Source organism: Monodon monoceros, unplaced genomic scaffold, assembly GCF_005190385.1.
Source record: "Monodon monoceros isolate NGI ecotype Baffin Bay Population unplaced genomic scaffold, NGI_Narwhal_1 Super_Scaffold_10, whole genome shotgun sequence".
In the NCBI taxonomy this organism is placed as follows: domain Eukaryota; kingdom Metazoa; phylum Chordata; class Mammalia; order Artiodactyla; family Monodontidae; genus Monodon; species Monodon monoceros.
The window spans coordinates 42,590,035-42,608,536 of record NW_021703766.1 but is presented as its reverse complement, the minus strand read 5'-3'; the positions used below and the strand labels follow the sequence as shown (position 1 = coordinate 42,608,536).

The window sequence follows — 18,502 nt, the reverse complement described above, 5'->3', positions numbered from 1 at the left end:
TCAAGGAGTCTCACTGGGAAGACAACAGTTGTGTAAAGACCCGATGGAGGGAGAGAGGGGGCTGTGCAGAATCTGGGGGAAGAGCATTCCAGGAAGAGGAAACAGCAAATACAAAGGCCAGGAGGCAGGATGCTGTTCACTGTGTCTGAGGCACAGCAGGGAGGCCAGTGTGGCTGGTGTGGACCTGGGGGTGGGGGAGGGTGGGAGGAGGTGAGGTCAGGGAGGAAACAGGGCAGCTCACCAGGACCTCGGGTCCCAATGTGAGGACTTGGCTTTCAGCTGGAGTGAGGTGGAGCCCCAGGAGGGCTCTGAGCCAGGAGGGCCCTGGTCTGACTCAGGGGTTCACAGGCTCCTTCTGGCCTCATGTGGGGAGCAGACTGTAGGGGCGGGATGGGAGCAGGGAGACCAGGGAGGAGGCTGCTGTGAGAGCCCAGGCAGGAAGGGATGGAAGTTGAACCAGAGTGGGAGCAGAGAAGGGAGAGATGGTTGGATTCGGGATGTGATTTTAAGATCCCAGATAAGGAAGCCTGGCAACTTCCTGAGGACAGTTGACCTTTGCACTTCTGGACAAAGGTGGGAAAGGAGCAGAACACAGGAGACCTGGCTGCCAGCTTAGCCAGGCTGGGGTGACCTTGCCCCTCACTCCTTGACCCACTGCCTGCTCCCCTGCCAGCTGGAAGAAGAAGGGGAAGCAAGGTGCCTGCCTACTGGACCCCTAGCATCAATCTTCCCAGGGTCTGGAGTGGGGGTGCAGGTGGGGGAAGGGTGACCTGCCCAGGAGGCGAAGGGCATTGCTGAGCCCACTATCTTATCAGAGACCAAACACAGACAGAAAATCAAGGTCACAATGAGTTCTTTCACTCAGCAAAGGCCAGCCTGGGCCGACTCTGGGCTGGGTGGTGCAGCCACAGAGTGGTGACTGAGGCATCCTGGATCCCATCCTCCAAGTCCAGCGGGGAGGTGAAATGTCACCAAATAGCGACAGCCCAGACTGGTCAGGCTTGTGAAGGAGGAATTAAGGGTCAGAGTGGTCAGGGCTGGGAAAGGGAAGCCTAGGGGTCTGTGGGAGCCCACGGTGGGTACCTGACCCAGCCTGGCGGGTTGTCCCAGATTTCCTGGAGGAAGGGACATCTGTGCTGGAGCAGGAAAGACAAGAGGTAGTTGAACGTGGGGGGGACACAGGGCGAGTGTTTCAGTCAGAGGAAACTGCACGTGCCAAAGTCTTGAAATTATTATTATTATTTTTTGGCCTCGCTGCGCGGCTTGTGGGATCTTAGTTCCCTGAGAAGGGATCGAACCCGCGCCCTCGGCAATGAGAGCGAGGAGTCCTAACCACTGGACTGCCAGGGAGTTCCCTTGAAATGATCGTTTTGACAAGCGGACATCCTAAACCATGGAGGGGAAGTGGCACAGGGGAAGAAGGAGGGACAGCCAGGGGTCTGATTCCAGCAGGCCTTGTAGGACGCTGAGCCCCTAAGAGTGTTTGTGGTCACGATTCTAGGAAACTCTTGTTCAAATTCCCCTGAAAACCGACCCAAATGTTTGCCATCCATTTAATAGTCTGTCCTCTAACAGTCAGGAAAATTTTTTTCAATTCTGACCATTAATTGTTCTCAAAAAATTCTCCATGATCCGTGTGCCCCAGGCTCAGAGAAATCTTGCTCTGCCGTGCTGAATGGATCGTGTCACGCTTGCGAGATTCTCGTGAGAAGTCTTTGCCCCCGAATGGTGCCGGGAGTTGCCCGTCCCCTCTCCACATGGCACAGTCCGCCCCGGCGCCGCTTCAAGTGCCAACGTTGGCGCACCTCCTGCTTTATCCAGATCCTGCCTGTGGGCAACCGCCTGTGTCCACTCCTGAGACAGGGTTAGGGTTGCTTGGACACGCAATGAAGGAATAAATGCACAAGCAAAGATCCTCCAAAGACACAGAACTTGAAAGCTGTGTGCCATCTGAAGGCTGTGTAATCAGGGGGGCTGAAAAATAAAAATTTAACTGGGCACTGACCAGTCAGAATGGATGAGGCCCTGAGGCTAGAGCAGGGTCAGGCTGGGCCGGGTGTGGAAGGTCTGGGGGCTCAGGCAGAGGCTGTGTTTCCACCGTTTGAATCACCAGTCCAGCTGAGTGCCAACTGTGACTGTGTCAGTGTTTTTTGTTTTTTTTTTTTTGCGGTACACGGGCCTCTCACTGTTGTGTCCTCTCCCGTTGCGGAGCACAGGCTCCGGACGCGCAGGCTCAGCGGCCATGGCTCACGGGCCCAGCCGCTCCACGGCATGTGGGATCTTCCCGGACCGGGGCACAAACCCGTGTCCCCTGCATCGGCAGGCAGACTCCCAACCACTGCACCACCAGGGAAGCCCTGTGTCAGTGTTTTGAATAGAAAATAAAGAGATCATAGAACAGCCCTCTGGTCATGACCTAAGCCTCTTGATATCCCCCAAATGTCCACCCCGTTCCAAACTGCTTGAAGGCTCAAAAATAAAGCCCTCCCTGACATGATGCAGGACACACATCTCGGCTGTGCTTCTGCCAATCATGAGGAACCATAGGCAAACCAAACCGAGGGATATTATACAAAATAACGGAGATAGCTTCCAAAATGTCAAGGTCATGAAAGGCAAGGAAAGACTGGGGAAATGTCACAGGTTGGAGGAGACTAAGGAGCCAGGACGACTAAATGCAAAGTGTGGTCCTGGATTGGATCCTGGACCAAGAAAATGACAGGAGAGGAAAAAATGGGGAAATTCAAATAAATTCTCTAAGTTAGTTCATAATGTCATATCCATGTTAATTTCTTGAATTTGATCATTGGACTGTGGTTATGTAAGAGAGTGTCCTTATTCATAGAAGACACATGCCTAAGTATTTATGGATAAACAAGCATCCTGTCTCTAACTTACTCTCAAATGATTCATTCAAAATCTATCTATCTATCTATCTATCTATCTATCTATCTATCTATATAGTACAGATGTGGTCAAGTTGTTAAATTTAGGTGAAGGGTAGGCAGGAGTTTATTTTACCATCCCTGTAACTTGTACGTCTAAAATATTTAATATAAAGCATTGAAAATTAACATAACAAAACTAAGAAATGAGAAAAACAAATGAGACAGGGACCAGAGAAGGAGAGTCTCTGAGTTTTGACAGAGGTCTGCACAGTATCACAGGTCAGCCCTCTGCCTCCAGTTATGTTGCCTCGGTCTCTCCATCTGTGACTTAGGTTGTGGGCTTCCCTAGTCTGTGCAGGCATGACTGCATATCTGCCCCAGGCCCTGGACACAGCGAGGGGCACCAGATGAGTTCCCAATGACTGAGACTTCCTGAGGGCCTGGCCGGTGCTCCAAGTTTGCTAGTGAATGTTCCCAACCACTCAAAGAGATAAATCCTGTTTCAATCCAACAGTGACTATTGAGCATCTATTGTGTGTCTGAGAGCACTGTTCTGGGTGCTGTGTATACAGCAGCAAACACAACCGAGTCCTGGTCTTCCCGCTCATGGGACAAGATTGACACCAAACAAATGAGATACAATGTCAGGTTGGGATAAAGGGTGTGTGTAAACAGAGTGAGGGGATGGAGCCTGATGGGGATGCAGTATTATAACTGAGGACTCTCTGAAGAGGTGACATATGAACTGAGACTTGGAGGTGAGAAAAAGCCATGCCGACATCTAAGGAAGACGGTACCAGGCAGAAGGAACTGCAGGTGCAAAGGCCCTGGGGCAGGAATGACCTTGGCCTGTACAAAGCACAGCAAGGCCAGTGCCAATGGCTTGGCAGTAGAGACAGCTGGGGCAGGTGAGCTGGGGCCAGAGCTTGCAGGAATGATTTTGGAGTTTATTCTGAGTGAGAAGGGAAGCCCTTGGAGGGCTGTAAGCAGAGAAGTAACACAAGCTGTTTTACACATGTGACTCAGAGAGAGAAGCCCCCAGTGAACGAGCGGGCTCATTGTAAGGGCAGTGAGTGTGACTTCAGCCCTGCCTCCTCTCTTGGGGTTTCCTGCAGCTGGGTGGCGGTGGGGAGAGGCTCCGGCTGCTCCCAGGTGACCTGCGCCAGAAGAGAAGGACATTGCCAAAGCAATGATCTTATCAGATCTACCCACACTTGCCCCTGGAGACACGTCCACCCTGTGAGGCCCAAGCATGAGAATATCAAGGACCTGCCATTCCACCAGGCCAGCCCCTCACGTCTGCCCATGGAGATCCCTGACTGGAGGGGTTTCGAGGGGGTTCCCAGACCTCAAACCTGGCACTAAGCACCAAGTTCAAAAAGTCCTTTCCCTACTTTGCACCGTGGCTTCCCCACCTGGGCAGGTTGGGGTGGGGACAGGGGAATGATTGAGGGCTGTGATGGCTGTAGCCAGAGTGTGGCATGCCTCTGGGGTCCTCTGAGCCTCAGTTTCCCCCTCTGCACAATGGGAATAATAGTGCTGCCTTCACAGGGGTTTCTTGCAAGGACCCATGAGAACACATATGTGTAGTACCTGGCACGTTTGGCAGTGCTGCTGTGAGGTGTGAGTGTTTTCACTGATGGTACCATATGAGAGCCAGGCTCCGGGGTCAAACCTGGGCTGGAATCCTGCCCCTGATACTTAGTCATCGCAACCTTAGGCAAAGTCCTTGACCTCTCTGTGCCTCAGTTTCCCCATCTGTACAATGGGGGCTAATAAGAGAACGTAACTTTGCAGGGCTGCTGTGAGGAGCTAAGGAAGCACTCAAGCAAAGCACACAGGGCAGACCCAGCACTGAGCAAGTGCTCCCTGAACTGACAGCTATTACAGCGTCTGCTGTGAGCACCCTCCCCCCCACCCCTCCTCCAGGTGCCTGGCGCCTGCTATTCGGCTTAGAAGAGGACACTCTGCAGCCAATCTGCTTGGTTCTGAGTCCTGCCTCCCACGTCCTAGCTTGGGGACATGGGCAAGTGACTTCACCCCCCCGTGCCTCAGTCTCCCCATCTGTAAGGGGAGTGGGTAAGAAGGCACTCACCTCAAAGGGTAGTTGTGAGGTTAAATAAATTAATATGTGAAAGCCCTTAGCACAGTGCCAGGCACATAATGAGCACCGTATGTTTGCTAGTCCTCTTGTTAGTACAGCTATTCGCAGTGGTTCCCTGATCTCAGTGACAGGTTGCGATGGGGTCCGGGCAGGTAGAGCAGCCCAGTAGAGAATGCCCAAGCTGCCCGGGCCTGGAGGTCACCCCAAGGAGCCCCGTGATCAGCTGTAATCAGGTCCGCCCTGCTCCACCTCCTCTCTCCCCGGCTATATCAGGGCTGGTCCAGGTCCCAGGTTCCGTCTCCGGCAAAGGAGGGCGGCTGCACCGGGCACCATGGGGAAGGCAGTGAGTAGGGTCAGGGGTCGGGGGGTGGAGGTTGGAGGCAGGGGTTCCAGAGGGACCTGATGCCTTCCCCGTCTCCCAACCCCCAGGACAATTACGAGCTGTACCAGGTAGAGCTGGGTCCTGGTCCCAGTGGGGACGTGGCAGCCAAGATGAGCAAGAAGAAGGCGGGCAGTGGAGGGGGCAAGAGGAAGGAGAAGCTGGAGAACATGAAGAAGGAGATGGAGATTGTGAGCAGAGGCCCCAGGGGGCCTGGTGGGGTGGGGGGCTGGGCGGGGCTGGGCAAGGGCAGGGGTGGGGACCCTCGAGACAGTGAGTGTTGTGCCTCCTCCATGCAGAACGACCACCAGCTGTCAGTGCCCGAGCTGGAACAGAAATACCGGACCAGTGCGACCAAGGTGAGCTGGGGCAGAGGGAGGGGTGGGTATAGGGAAGAGGAGCCGGGGGTGGGGGGCGCGGGGGTGGGGGGGAGAGAGGGAGGGAGGGGGGGAGAGAGAGAGAGAGAGGGAGGGAGGGAGGGAGAGAGAGGGAGGGAGAGAGAGAGGGAGGGAGGGAGGGAGGGAGAGAGAGAGAGACAGAGAGAGACAGAGAGAGAGAGAAACACATTAGAAAGGGCCAAACAGACCAAACAGAGAGAGAAGGTAAGAGAAGCAGATAAAAAGAGACAGAAGAGAGACAGAAACAGCAGGAAGAAAGACACTGAGAGAAAGGTGGGAGAGAAGAGAGAGACACAAAGAAGGGATGGGGAGAGGGGCGGCAACAAAGACGGAGAAAGAAAGGAAGAGGCGCAAGGCAAGGGGTGGCAGGGAGAGGGAGGCAGGGAAGGAGAGCTCTCACTGATGAGAAGAGAGTCCTTAGTGACCACCAAGACCCCACTCCTCCCGCCCCCAGGGCCTGTCTGCCAGCCTGGCCGCCGAGCTGCTGCTGCGGGACGGGCCCAACGCCCTGAGGCCGCCGCGGGGCACCCCCGAGTATGTCAAGTTCGCCCGGCAGCTGGCGGGCGGTCTGCAGTGCCTCATGTGGGTGGCCGCTGCCATCTGCCTCATTGCCTTTGCCATCCAGGCCAGCGAGGGCGACCTTACCACAGATGACAATGTGAGTGGCGGGTGCTGGGGCCAGACATGGGACACAGGGACCTGGGGGACAGAGGACATTGAGCATGGGACTCAGAACACGAATGACATATGTTGGGGATATAGAGAGATGGAAAACATCTCTAAGACATGGGTCATGGGGGCCAAAGGACATTGGGATATGATACAGACCCAAGGACATAGGTCACAGGGGTCGCAGGGGAGACTGTGTCACAGAGATAGAGGACATAGGCAGGGATACAAAGACATAGACATGCAACACTTAAGATGTGGGACTTGGGAAACAGAGGGCATGGGACAGGCCAAGGACAGAGGGCACAGGGGACACTGGGACTCACACATGGGGACACAAGGGCATGGGGACACAAGAGACACTAGACTCAGGACACAGTGCATGGAGAGACATGAGATATTAGACATGGGAGCACAGAGAAATAGAGAATAGTGAGATGTAGGACAAGAGGACATTGGATATATGACCGGGGTCAGGACAAGGGACATGGGGATGTAGGGACATGTGACATTGGACAGAGGCTTGAAAAGTCTTAGGACATGTGACACAGAATGGGGACTCAAGAGTACATAGACATGGGGAGACATCAGACATAGGCACCTGGAATTTGAGACATGGGACACTGGTCATGGAGGACACAGAAAACGAAGCATGAGATCTGCAGCACACGCGGAAATGGGGATGTGAGGGCACAGGAACTGTTGGAATAGGGGACACAGAGGATGGCACACAGATGATGAAAACACAGAATACGAACCTTGGAACACAGGGAATTTAGGAATCGGGAACATGGGACAGAGGACTGTGGGGAACGCAAGACTTGGGGGGCACAGGAAAATGGAACACATACCACCGAGGTGCATGGTGACATGGGGCACAAGTCATAGGGTATGGGGCCACAGAACCAGAGGAAATGGGATGTATGGACACAGGGACATAAGACACAGAGAATACAGGGCAGTTGAATGTGGGATATGAAGAACATGGGGACAGGGACACAGGTCACAGGAAATAGTGCCTGAGGCTTCCTAGTAGAGTGGGGGAAAACCACAGAGGTGACCTTGGAGGAAAACTACCAGGGCACCAGAGAGCAGGCAGGTGGCCTCAGACAGGGAGTTTCCAGCCCCGAGTCATAACCCAGCCCCTCTCCACCTCCGCCAGCTGTACCTGGCCCTGGCCCTCATTGCTGTGGTTGTGGTCACTGGCTGCTTCGGCTACTATCAGGAGTTTAAGAGCACCAACATCATCGCCAGCTTCAAGAACCTCGTGCCCCAGGTGGGTCTCCAGCCCCCGGCCAATTGAGGTTCCCAGTCTCCACAGGGGCACTGGCAGTCTCCTGGCATCTCTCTGTGGCCCCTCCCATCAGGCCCAGCCCGCCCTTCATCCCTGGCCTCCATCTCTCCCCACAGGTCCTCACCTCTCCCCACTTTTCACCTCCCCGCCTCCCCACCGCATGCAGCAACTTCTACCCCCATTCCCTACCCCGCTCAACTCTGGTGCTCTTGTCCCACAGCAAGCAACGGTGATCCGAGACGGGGACAAGTTCCAGATCAACGCAGATCAGCTGGTGGTGGGCGACCTGGTGGAGATGAAAGGCGGGGATCGAGTGCCAGCCGACATCCGCATCCTGCAGGCCCAGGGCTGCAAGGTGGACAACTCCTCGCTGACTGGAGAGTCTGAGCCGCAGACCCGCTCGCCCGAGTGCACGCACGAGAGCCCCCTGGAGACCCGCAACATCGCCTTCTTCTCCACCATGTGCCTTGAGGGTGCGTGAGGTCCCCACCCACCCGCCCAGCTGACCACACTGCCTCCACTGCCCCCTTCTGCTTCCTTCTGAGACACACTGCCTCTCTACGTCGCGTGACTGCCAACTCTTCGGGTCACACCGCCTCTCTAGCTCCCACTATTGCCACCGCTTCCCAGGTCACGCTGCCCCCGCTGCCTTCCATGACTGCCCCTCCTTTGGTTCACGCCGCTGTGCGCGCCCCCAGTGCTGCCCACCCGGCGCTGCCCACCCGGCGCTGAGTCACCCTCTTGGCCCCCCTGCAGGCACCGCGCAGGGCCTGGTGGTGAGCACCGGCGACCGCACCATCATCGGGCGCATCGCATCACTGGCCTCGGGAGTAGAAAATGAGAAGACACCCATCGCTATCGAAATTGAACATTTTGTGGACATCATCGCAGGCCTGGCCATCCTCTTCGGTGCCACATTTTTCATAGTGGCCATGTGCATTGGCTACACCTTCCTGCGGGCCATGGTCTTCTTCATGGCCATTGTGGTAGCCTATGTGCCTGAGGGGCTGCTGGCCACTGTCACGGTGAGTTGGGGAAGCAGAAGAGCGGTGCAGTGAGCTGAGAGGCCTGTCCATCTGTCTCTTCGTTCATCCGGGCTTCCCTCCATCCTCTCCCTATCTGTCCATCTATCCATTTTGCTCCCATCCACCCACCCACCTTCCCGTCATCCATCCTCCCCCCAATCCATCCCCCCCATCCCCATCTCTCCACTTATCCCATCCATTCAGGAAATACCCACCGGGGCTACTCTGGGCCATGTCCTGTGCCACATGCTGAGGACTCAGAGATGAACGGGCAGGGGCTTTGACAGGAGGAGGCTGAGGTCCAGTGTTGAAGGCTGTGGGTAGCCTTCAAGAGTCAGCACTCAGTCCAGGGCCAGCCCAAGGGGAGGCTCAGGAAATGTTAGTTTTCTCATTTTGATTGTGCTGTAAGAGAAATTATAGAATCTCAGCTAGGGCAGCTTAGAGCAGGGCCTGGCTACGTATATCTGGTGGACAGATTGGGGAGGCATCCCAAGTGGAAAGCACAGGCTGGACGAAAGCTTGGAGGCAAGAAAAAGCCTACTCTTTGCAGGGGGATGCTGCATAGGCAGTACTGTGGCTAGGGTAAAGGATCCCCGGTGCCGGGAGAGGAGGGAAGTGGCACTGGGAGCAAGGCCTGGTCCCCAAGCCTGCATTTCTCACCCTTCCCCCAGGTCTGCCTGTCCCTGACAGCCAAGCGGCTGGCCAGCAAGAACTGTGTAGTCAAGAACTTGGAAGCAGTGGAGACACTGGGCTCCACGTCAGTGATCTGCTCTGACAAGACGGGGACCCTCACTCAGAACCGCATGACTGTGTCTCATCTGTGGTTCGACAACCACATCCACTCGGCTGACACTACAGAAGACCAGTCAGGTGTGGGGGTGGGAGGAGACAGCAGCTGGGCAGGATCTGGTAGATGGTGGAGACCTAGGGGGGAGCTCTGCGGTTACTGAAGGGAGCCTGGGGAGGGCTTTGCATTAATGGATCTGATCAGGCGAAGGGCTGTGTCCTGGGTCTAGGGAGGGGGCTAAGCTGCAAGTCTGTGAAGGGTCTTGGTACTTATTGGGTCTCATGGGAGACGATACTGAGTCTGGAGAGAAAGCTCCGTCCTGGGGTATGAGGAGTTGTTTGGGTCCCACCCAGGTCTGGGGCGGGGATCCAGTCCTGATTCCGGGGGGCGGGGCTCGGTTCTGGTATGGGAGAGCTCCTTCGCGGCCCCAGCCTGGATGCCTGACCTCCAGGGCAGACGTTTGACCAGTCCTCGGAGACGTGGCGGGCGTTGTGCCGCGTGCTCACCCTGTGTAATCGTGCTGCCTTCAAGTCGGGCCAGGACGCAGTGCCCGTGCCCAAGGTGAGAGACGGGGCGCTCGGGGGAGGGGATCCCGGGAGCCTCCTGGTGCAGCCGGGAGCGCTCCTGACACCGGCCTGCGTTCCCAGCGCATCGTGATCGGGGACGCGTCGGAGACTGCGCTGCTCAAGTTCTCGGAGCTGACGCTGGGCAATGCCATGGGCTACCGCGAGCGCTTCCCCAAAGTCTGCGAGATCCCCTTCAACTCCACCAACAAGTTCCAGGTGTGCACCAGCCGCGGCCGGCCCCGCCCACGGTCCAGTCCCGCCCACAACAAGCCCTGCCCACTGCAGGCCCCACCCACATTCACGACTGGCCTGCGGCTGGACTTCACTCTCAGTCCCCTCCCTCTCCACAGGCAAACCCCACCCACATCTCCCGTCCCGCCCACAGCCAAACCCCACCGAGGTCCCGGGCGCTCCGCCCGCTCTCAGCTGTCAGGCCCTCGGTGGGGAGAAGCTCCTAATCCAAATACCGCTCCAGTCCAACTCCGACCCAAATTCTGCGCGTTCCCCACGCCCAGTCCCCTAACTAGGCCCCTAGGTCCGCCCCAACCCTCAGCCTCTACCAAGGACCTGCCCACCAAGCAAGCCCCTCACCCTCGGTCCCAGGCTGACCTTCCCAGGGCTATTCTGGCAGCGCTTGGGCGCCGTCAGCCCCGCCGTTCCCCAAGCCCCGCCCCTCCCTCTTGACCTCGCCCACAACACCGCCTCCTCCTCCGCCCACAGTTGTCCATCCACACCCTGGAGGACCCGCGCGACCCGAGGCACGTGCTTGTAATGAAGGGGGCCCCAGAGCGCGTGCTGGAGCGCTGTAGCTCCATCCTCATCAAGGGCCAGGAGCTGCCGCTGGACGAGCAATGGCGCGAGGCCTTCCAGACTGCCTACCTCAGCCTGGGAGGCCTGGGCGAACGCGTCCTGGGTGAGACTCCTAAGCCAGGGTAGAGGTTAAACCCGCGTGCGAGGAGGCGCTAGCACGGAGCCTGCCCGACCTTCCCGGCCCAGCCCTGACCCTGACCTTTCCCATCATTGCTTGACAGTTGACCTGCCCCAGTCTACACGCTCAAATTTGACTTTCCCTATCTCAGTCCTGAACCCTGTCCTCAACGCCTACCTTGACCCAACCTCTCCCAACCTGTTCTCATGTATCCTGACCCAACCTGTGATCCCTTGATTTTCCCCAGCTCTTGCCCCAGCTGATGACCTGCCCTTGCTTTCTTTCACCTCTGCCTTTCAGCGTCCTCCTCTTGACCCTTTGACCTCCCCCCCCCCACCCCCGCCAATTTTTGTCTCGACTCCTTAAACTTCCCTAACCCTTGCCTCAACTCCGGAAGACACAAAGCTGTGGTCCACTTTCTGGATCTTCCACTTTACTTGGTGTGTGACCTCTGGCAAGAAACGTCCCTTCTCTAAACCTGTTTCATCATTCGCAAGATGAGGGTGCTAGCAGCCTCACAGAGCAGTTGTGGGGATGGGTTCAGATACAGTTGTCCCTCAGTATCTATGGGGATTGGTTCCAGGACACCCACCACACTCCCCCACACCCTTACCCGACAGATACCAAAATCTGCAGATGTGCAAATCCCTTATGTAAAATGGTGGAGTATTTGCATATAACCTATGCACTTCCTTCCATATACTTAAAATCGTCTCTAGATCACTTATAATGGCTAATACAATGTAAATGCTATGTAAGTAGCTGTCAGTGTGTGGCAAATTCAAGTTTTACTTTTTGGAATATTCTGGAATTTTTTCCAGAATATTTTTGATCCACAGTTGGTTAAGTCTGCGGATGTGGAACCTGTGGATACAGAGGGTTAACTGTAATGTGAATGAAGGATTCAGCACAGGGTCAGGCATCCATAGGTGCTTGGTGCAAGGCACCTGGTGATTTTACTCATCACCTGGCCTTGCTATGAAAGGGTTCACCCAGGACTCCTCTCTGACTTCCCTGTGTTCTGGTCAGGCTTCTGCCAGCTCTACCTGAGTGAGAAGGACTACCCGCATGGCTATGCCTTCGACGTGGAGGACATGAACTTTCCAACCAGTGGCCTGTGCTTTGCGGGACTCGTGTCCATGATAGACCCACCCCGGGCCACCGTTCCTGATGCTGTGCTCAAGTGCCGCACAGCAGGCATCCGGGTATGCCCCTGGGGAGAGGACCAGGCAGGGGTGAGAACAGAGGATGGCAGTATTTGGGGATGAGGGGCCCTGTGACAGAAACCCACCCGAAAATGGCTTGAACCACAAAGGAATATATTGGTTCAAGAACTGAAAAGTTCTGGGGAATGAAGCTTCAGGTATAGCTGGATCCAGGAATTCAATGTCTTTAGGAACTTGCCTTTCTCCACGTCTCAGCTCTGCTTTTCTCTCTGCTGGCTTTATTCTCAAGCAGTTCTCCATTGTGGTGGACAGAGATGACCACCCTCCAGCAGCTCCAACTAACGTCCCACCTGTCTAGCCACCCCATCGAAAAAAGAATGCCTCTCTGACAGTTGTACCAGATTGGGTCACATGTTCATCTCTGAACCAATCACTATGGCTGGGGCTGGGGGATGTCCACTGGGGAGGACAGGGAGAGTGAGTTAATCTGAAGGGGTCAAGGGTCTGCTGGTTCCCCTTACAGGTGATCATGGTGACAGGTGACCACCCCATCACAGCCAAGGCCATTGCAGCTAGTGTGGGCATCATCTCAGAAGGCAGTGAGACAGTGGAGGACATCGCTTCCCGCCTCCGTGTGCCCGTGGAGCAGGTTAACCGGAAGTAAGCCCCCTTCAGCCTTCCTTGTGGTTCTTCCCACACCCCACACAGACTGAGGCCCCAGCGACGCCCTCCCACTTCCCTCTCTAGGGATGCCCGCGCCTGTGTGATCAATGGCATGCAGCTGAAGGACATGGACCCATCAGAGCTGGTCGAGGCACTGCGTACCCACCCTGAGATGGTGTTTGCTCGTACCAGCCCCCAGCAGAAGCTGGTGATTGTGGAGAGCTGCCAGCGACTGGTGCGACCCTGCTGATGAAGGCAGGCAGGTGGGCTTGGCTGGCCCTGGGCTGCCCTCTCACTGACCAACCTCCCACCTGTACCCACTGCCTGCAGGGTGCAATCGTGGCTGTGACGGGGGATGGTGTGAATGACTCCCCAGCCCTGAAGAAGGCAGACATTGGCGTGGCCATGGGCATTGCCGGCTCGGATGCTGCTAAAAATGCAGCCGACATGATCCTGCTGGATGACAACTTTGCCTCCATTGTGACAGGCGTGGAGCAGGGTCCGGGCTGGGTCAGAGATGGGGGCAGGCGGTGTGGGCACAGGAGGAAATGGGCTCTGAGGAGACTGAGGCGCCTGCTGTACTTCCACAGGCCGACTGATCTTTGACAACCTGAAAAAGTCCATCGCCTACACACTGACCAAGAACATCCCTGAACTGACGCCGTACCTTATTTACATCACCGTCAGCGTGCCCCTGCCCCTCGGGTGCATCACCATCCTCTTCATAGAACTCTGTACCGACATCGTGAGTCTACATGATGCCCCAGCGCCCCCCACCCACACAGTGCCCAGAGACATATGCCCACAGACAGGTGTGAGGGACAAGAGACCACCACGGAAAGTCTTGAACTCAGAGTGATACAGATGTGTGTATACCAGACAGCCAGATGTGGACACACAGGCAGGCAGGAAGGTAGCCACGGACAGAATTACAGACGGGGACACATAGGTGGACACTCAGATAGGCATGGACAGATTCATGGACACACATGGACTCAGATATGGACACTCAGACAAACAGAGATTTTACAGACACGGATATCTGGCCAAACTTGGATCACAGACAGACATCCCTCAACAGACATGGACAGATAAACAGCATCAGATAGACTCCAAGGCAGAGAGACAGAAAAGATCCTCAGGTCCAGCCACAAATGCAGCCAGGTGCATGGCCATGTCACGTCTTTATTCAACAGCACTTACATAATGTCTGCTCTGGGCCAGGCACACATTAATTACTTAATTTTGTCCTCATAACTACTCTATGAGATGAGCTTTATTTCTTTATCATACCTATTTTACTGATGAGCTAACTGAGGCTTAGACAGCTTGAGCGGCTTGCCCCAGGTCACACAGCTAATAAGTGGCACAGCAGGGATTCAAGCCCAGGTATTCAGGTACCCCAGAACCTCTGCCCTCAGTCAGTGCACTCTGCTACCACTCTGTGTCCACAAACAGGTGGGGTGGGGGACAGGGAGGAGGACACATGTACACAGAGAGACAGAAGAGATTCAGAGCTAGAGAGAGACAAAGAGAGATATGGAGACAGGAACACAGAGACAAAAAAGCAGAGGCACAGTCACAGAGAAAGAGACTGGAGATAGGGACAAAGAAATGAAGAAAGTAAGGGACAGAAAGAGAGAAAGAGCGCGCAACAGGGAAACAGGCCAAGACCAGAGGACCCCAGAGAAGAAACAGACAGAGAGGAGGACAGAGAGGAGGGGGGCCAAGAAAGGCAGAGACAGAGAACACCCAATAGCAGAGGTAATGCAGATGCTTCGATGGAAACGGACACCAAGGCAGACGGGCACACACATGTGGACTGGATATGCTGACATTCCTGACAAGGGCCAGCTGGACCCAGGCTGTCCAGGCAGGTGTGGCTGTGTGGTCACCGTGGGTCCTGCCTCCTAACCTCACTTCTGTCCCTGCCCACTGCAGCGGGGAGGGGGGCTCCAGAGAGTCAGGGGCAGGGGCCCAGGCGAGCCATCAACCCCAGTTCCTTCCACTCCTGGCCAGTTCCCCTCTGTGTCCCTGGCGTACGAGAAGGCCGAGAGTGACATCATGCACCTGCGTCCACGGAACCCGAAGCGTGACCGATTGGTCAACGAGCCCCTGGCTGCCTACTCCTACTTCCAGATCGGTGTGTGCCCCGGGGTGGGGCGCGGGCTCCTCTGCAGGGCTGCTCGCCTGCCGTGGAGTCTCTAACGGGGGCTCTGCCTTGTCCTGGATCTTGGTGTCTGCATTTGACCCTGGGTCTCTGTCATTCTCTGAGTCTGTGTCTGCACACAATGGTCTCTATGGTCCCCAGTGTCCCTTCTCTGTCCCAGGCCTCATTCTCCATGACCCTGTCTCTGGGTCACTGCCTCCTGTCTTTTTTGGGTTCTCTGGGTGTGTCTCTGTTCCTGCCTCTCTCTGTGTCCTGTCTCTTGTGTCCCTGTCAATCTCTCTTGGAGTCCTTGTCTCTGTGTCTGTCTCTCCATGTCTGTCACTGTGTTCTTGTCTGTCTCCAGGCCACTGTTGCTGTGTTCCTGTCTCTGTGTGTGTGTCCCTGACCCTGTCTCTCTGTGTCTCCATCTGTGTCTCCCTGTGCCTCCTTGCCTCTCTCCCAGGTGCCATCCAGTCATTTGCTGGCTTCACTGACTACTTCACGGCCATGGCCCAGGAGGGCTGGTTCCCTTTGCTGTGTGTGGGGCTCCGGCCATACTGGGAGAACCACCACCTACAAGATCTGCAGGACAGCTATGGCCAGGAGTGGGTGAGCCCCTGCCCCATCCCATGAGTCCCATGACTCATGGGATGCCACCTACCTTGAGTGTGGCCCACACTCATTCCTCCACGTGAGACTGAGCTCAGCCAGAGCCTCCCAGACACCCAGGCTCTCTGCCAGTTCTGGGGTGAGTGGCCTTTCCCACCACTGTCCTGAGCTCCGAACTCCTGCTTCTGATGACCCCAGCTGCAGATGGGTCCTCTCTGCCCTGACAGCAACACATCGTCTCAGGTGTGGAGCCAGTACCACCCCCCCCACCCCGCCCCCAACCCCCATTCGGTTATTTTCCCCGCAGCATCACTTACACAGAGCATTTGCATGTGTGGCTGACTTGAGTGAAAGTCTGGAGCAGAGAGGCTAGATCTGGCTAGCGGGTGTGTTTAGTTTGCTCTACAGAGCGACAGATCAGGATATTCCCCTTAAACATTTACTGTCGTGGTTAAGAATATAGATCTTAGAGCCAAACTGCTTGGATTCATTGTCTGCCACCGCTCCTCACAGCTGTGTGACCCTGGGCAAGGTATTTTGCCTCTCTGTGCCTCAGTTTGCCCACCTCTAAAGTGGAGAGCATACTAATATACTGATATTATCTCAGTGATTTTCACCGCGGTGATTTTCACAGTGTGGTCCCCAGACCAGCAGCATCACCTGGGAACTTGTTTGAAATGTAGATCCTCAGTTTCCCCCTCAGACCTCTGGGATCAGAGACTCTGGGGGTGGGGCTTGCGTTTTAACCAGTTCTTCTGGGGATGCTGATGTATGCTGAAGTTTGAATACCACCAAGCCACCTCTTAGGATTATTAGGAGGATTAAATGAGATAATACATGGGAAACACTTGGGACCTGGAGCATAGTAAGTGTTCCTTACACAATTAACTGATATATATAAAAATAGTTATACTGAAGAAGTGGACTGAATAGTGGCTACCCCCTTTGAAAGGGCATGTGTCGTGTTCCTCAGAGGCCCATCTGGCCCACTTTGGTCATTTTTGCCATCTGCCCGGGTCCTGGAGTCACTGGACTTTGAAAATCCTGCCTCAGGATTCGAACTCCCTTTTCCCAGGTGCCTCCTTTCGGGTGCCCGGGACATTCTACATCACTCTTTTCATTAGGAAAGCAACTGGCCTGGCCTACCGCTTGCCCAGGCAGTGACGGCCAAGCTGCACTAGGCCAGGTTTCTAGGCCCCGCACTCTGGGGCCCTGCAAACGTGGCAGATCCTGCATCTCTCCTCTGCCCCCACCTCAGCCTCTGACGCAAGGGAAGGAGCATTTAGGGGTTCGTGGCCCTAGGCCCCGCATGCCCGGCTGCCTGCAGAGGCTCTCCGCCTGGGTTCAGGCTGCTCGTGTTCTCTCCTGGCCCACAGACGTTCGGGCAGCGCCTGTACCAGCAGTACACCTGTTACACCGTGTTCTTCATCAGCATCGAGATGTGCCAGATCGCCGACGTCCTCATCCGCAAGACACGCCGCCTCTCTGCCTTCCAGCAGGGCTTCTTCAGGTGTCCCCAGCTGGCCCCAGCCCCGCCCCCACCCTGCCCTCCGAGCCCTGGTTGCAACTCCCTGCAGGTCCTGACCAGGGCTTACCGCAGCCAGCAAACCCCAGCACTGGATGTGCTGATGTGCCGGTGCAGGTGCTGACGTTCCTTATCAATAGCTGGCCAATAGCTCCCACCTCATGCCTCTCACCTGGCCCGTCTATGTTTCATCAGCTAACGGGGTGATGCTGACAGAGTTGGTGTCCACTGCTGGAGAGGTGCGGGCCATGCCAGTGTTCGATGTTTAGAACATCTCCCTGCTGCCGCTATCTGACCTCCTCTGACCCAGTACCCTGATTCCCATCCGGTCCCCATCTCCTCATGGCCTATCTTTGTCCTGTGTCTGCCAGTCTGAGCCTCTCCCATCCTTCCCCACCTGCAGGAACAGGATCCTGGTGATCGCCATCGTGTTCCAGGTCTGCATCGGCTGCTTCCTGTGCTACTGCCCCGGAATGCCCAACATCTTCAACTTCATGCCCATTCGGTGAGGGGGTTGTGAGCCGCATCGGGGTGGGCCTGCAGGACACAGACCTGGGGATAGCCTTGACCTTGCCATCTCGCCTGTGCCTCAGGTTCCAGTGGTGGCTGGTCCCCATGCCCTTTGGCCTCCTCATCTTCGTCTATGATGAGATCCGGAAACTTGGAGTTCGCTGCTGCCCAGGGAGTGAGTGTGGAGACTGGGGACCTGGGGATGGAGGGCTGAAACTTTCTCAGAGCAGCGGCCCTGACCTTTGATTTCCAGTACTTGACCTCCAAGCCCTTGTCCCTCCATATCAAACCACCACTGAGCTATAACCTCTGAGCCCCTGGCTCCCCCCGACCCCAGCCCTGCCCCAAATCCCCCCAGCACTGAGTCTCCTTTCTCTCTCTCTCCCAGGCTGGTGGGACCAGGAACTCTACTATTAAAGGACTGCTGTCTTCAAGCCATCCTCGAATCCACCACAGTAGGGGTGGGGGTGGGGGACACATGGGACCCTCCGGACAGCCACCAAAACATCTGAGCAGTCAAGAGTCCCAGCCCCACCTGTGTCTGCTCTTGTGGCCCACGGCAACTCAACCTTGGGGAGACCCTCCCCACTCCCCTTCCCCATCCACCCTCCCGGAGGAGCAGTCACTAGGCCCAGTCCTCTGAGCTGGCCTCAGGGAAGCCCCCTCCTGAATGGTGGGGGGACTTTGAAGGGGAGTGGGAACGAGCAGCTCCCGCGACGTGGCTCTGTCCTTAGGACTCCAGGCCAGCAAGAGGGCTGCTTGGGGGGTCTTCTTTAAAAACACACTCATGTCTGCATGATAGCAATAAACCAGCTCACGTCCACTGTGTTTTTATTCAGTGC

The 18,502-nt window shown here is 56.0% G+C and overlaps 1 protein-coding gene across 2 annotated transcripts; it reads left to right on the top strand.

Annotated features, from left to right (window-relative positions):
• Window positions 1–5,301: 5,301 nt before the first annotated feature.
• On the top strand, window positions 5,302–18,502 carry ATP4A (ATPase H+/K+ transporting subunit alpha). Of its 2 annotated transcripts, XM_029201071.1 has the most exons (22): window positions 5,302–5,335; window positions 5,422–5,562; window positions 5,671–5,730; window positions 6,224–6,427; window positions 7,601–7,714; window positions 7,953–8,205; window positions 8,489–8,757; window positions 9,429–9,627; window positions 9,996–10,105; window positions 10,192–10,326; window positions 10,831–11,023; window positions 12,068–12,243; window positions 12,728–12,864; window positions 12,952–13,102; window positions 13,198–13,366; window positions 13,458–13,612; window positions 14,887–15,010; window positions 15,480–15,625; window positions 17,002–17,135; window positions 17,554–17,655; window positions 17,744–17,835; window positions 18,049–18,502. In XM_029201071.1, the coding sequence occupies exons 1-22, from the start codon at window positions 5,324–5,326 to the stop codon at window positions 18,075–18,077; spliced, it is 3,105 nt and encodes a 1,034-aa protein (XP_029056904.1). In that variant the 5' UTR covers window positions 5,302–5,323; the 3' UTR covers window positions 18,078–18,502. The 2 variants fall into 2 exon arrangements, with proteins under 2 accessions (XP_029056904.1, XP_029056895.1); XM_029201062.1 differs by lacking the exon at window positions 5,302–5,335 and having other exon boundaries at window positions 5,395–5,562; window positions 18,049–18,077.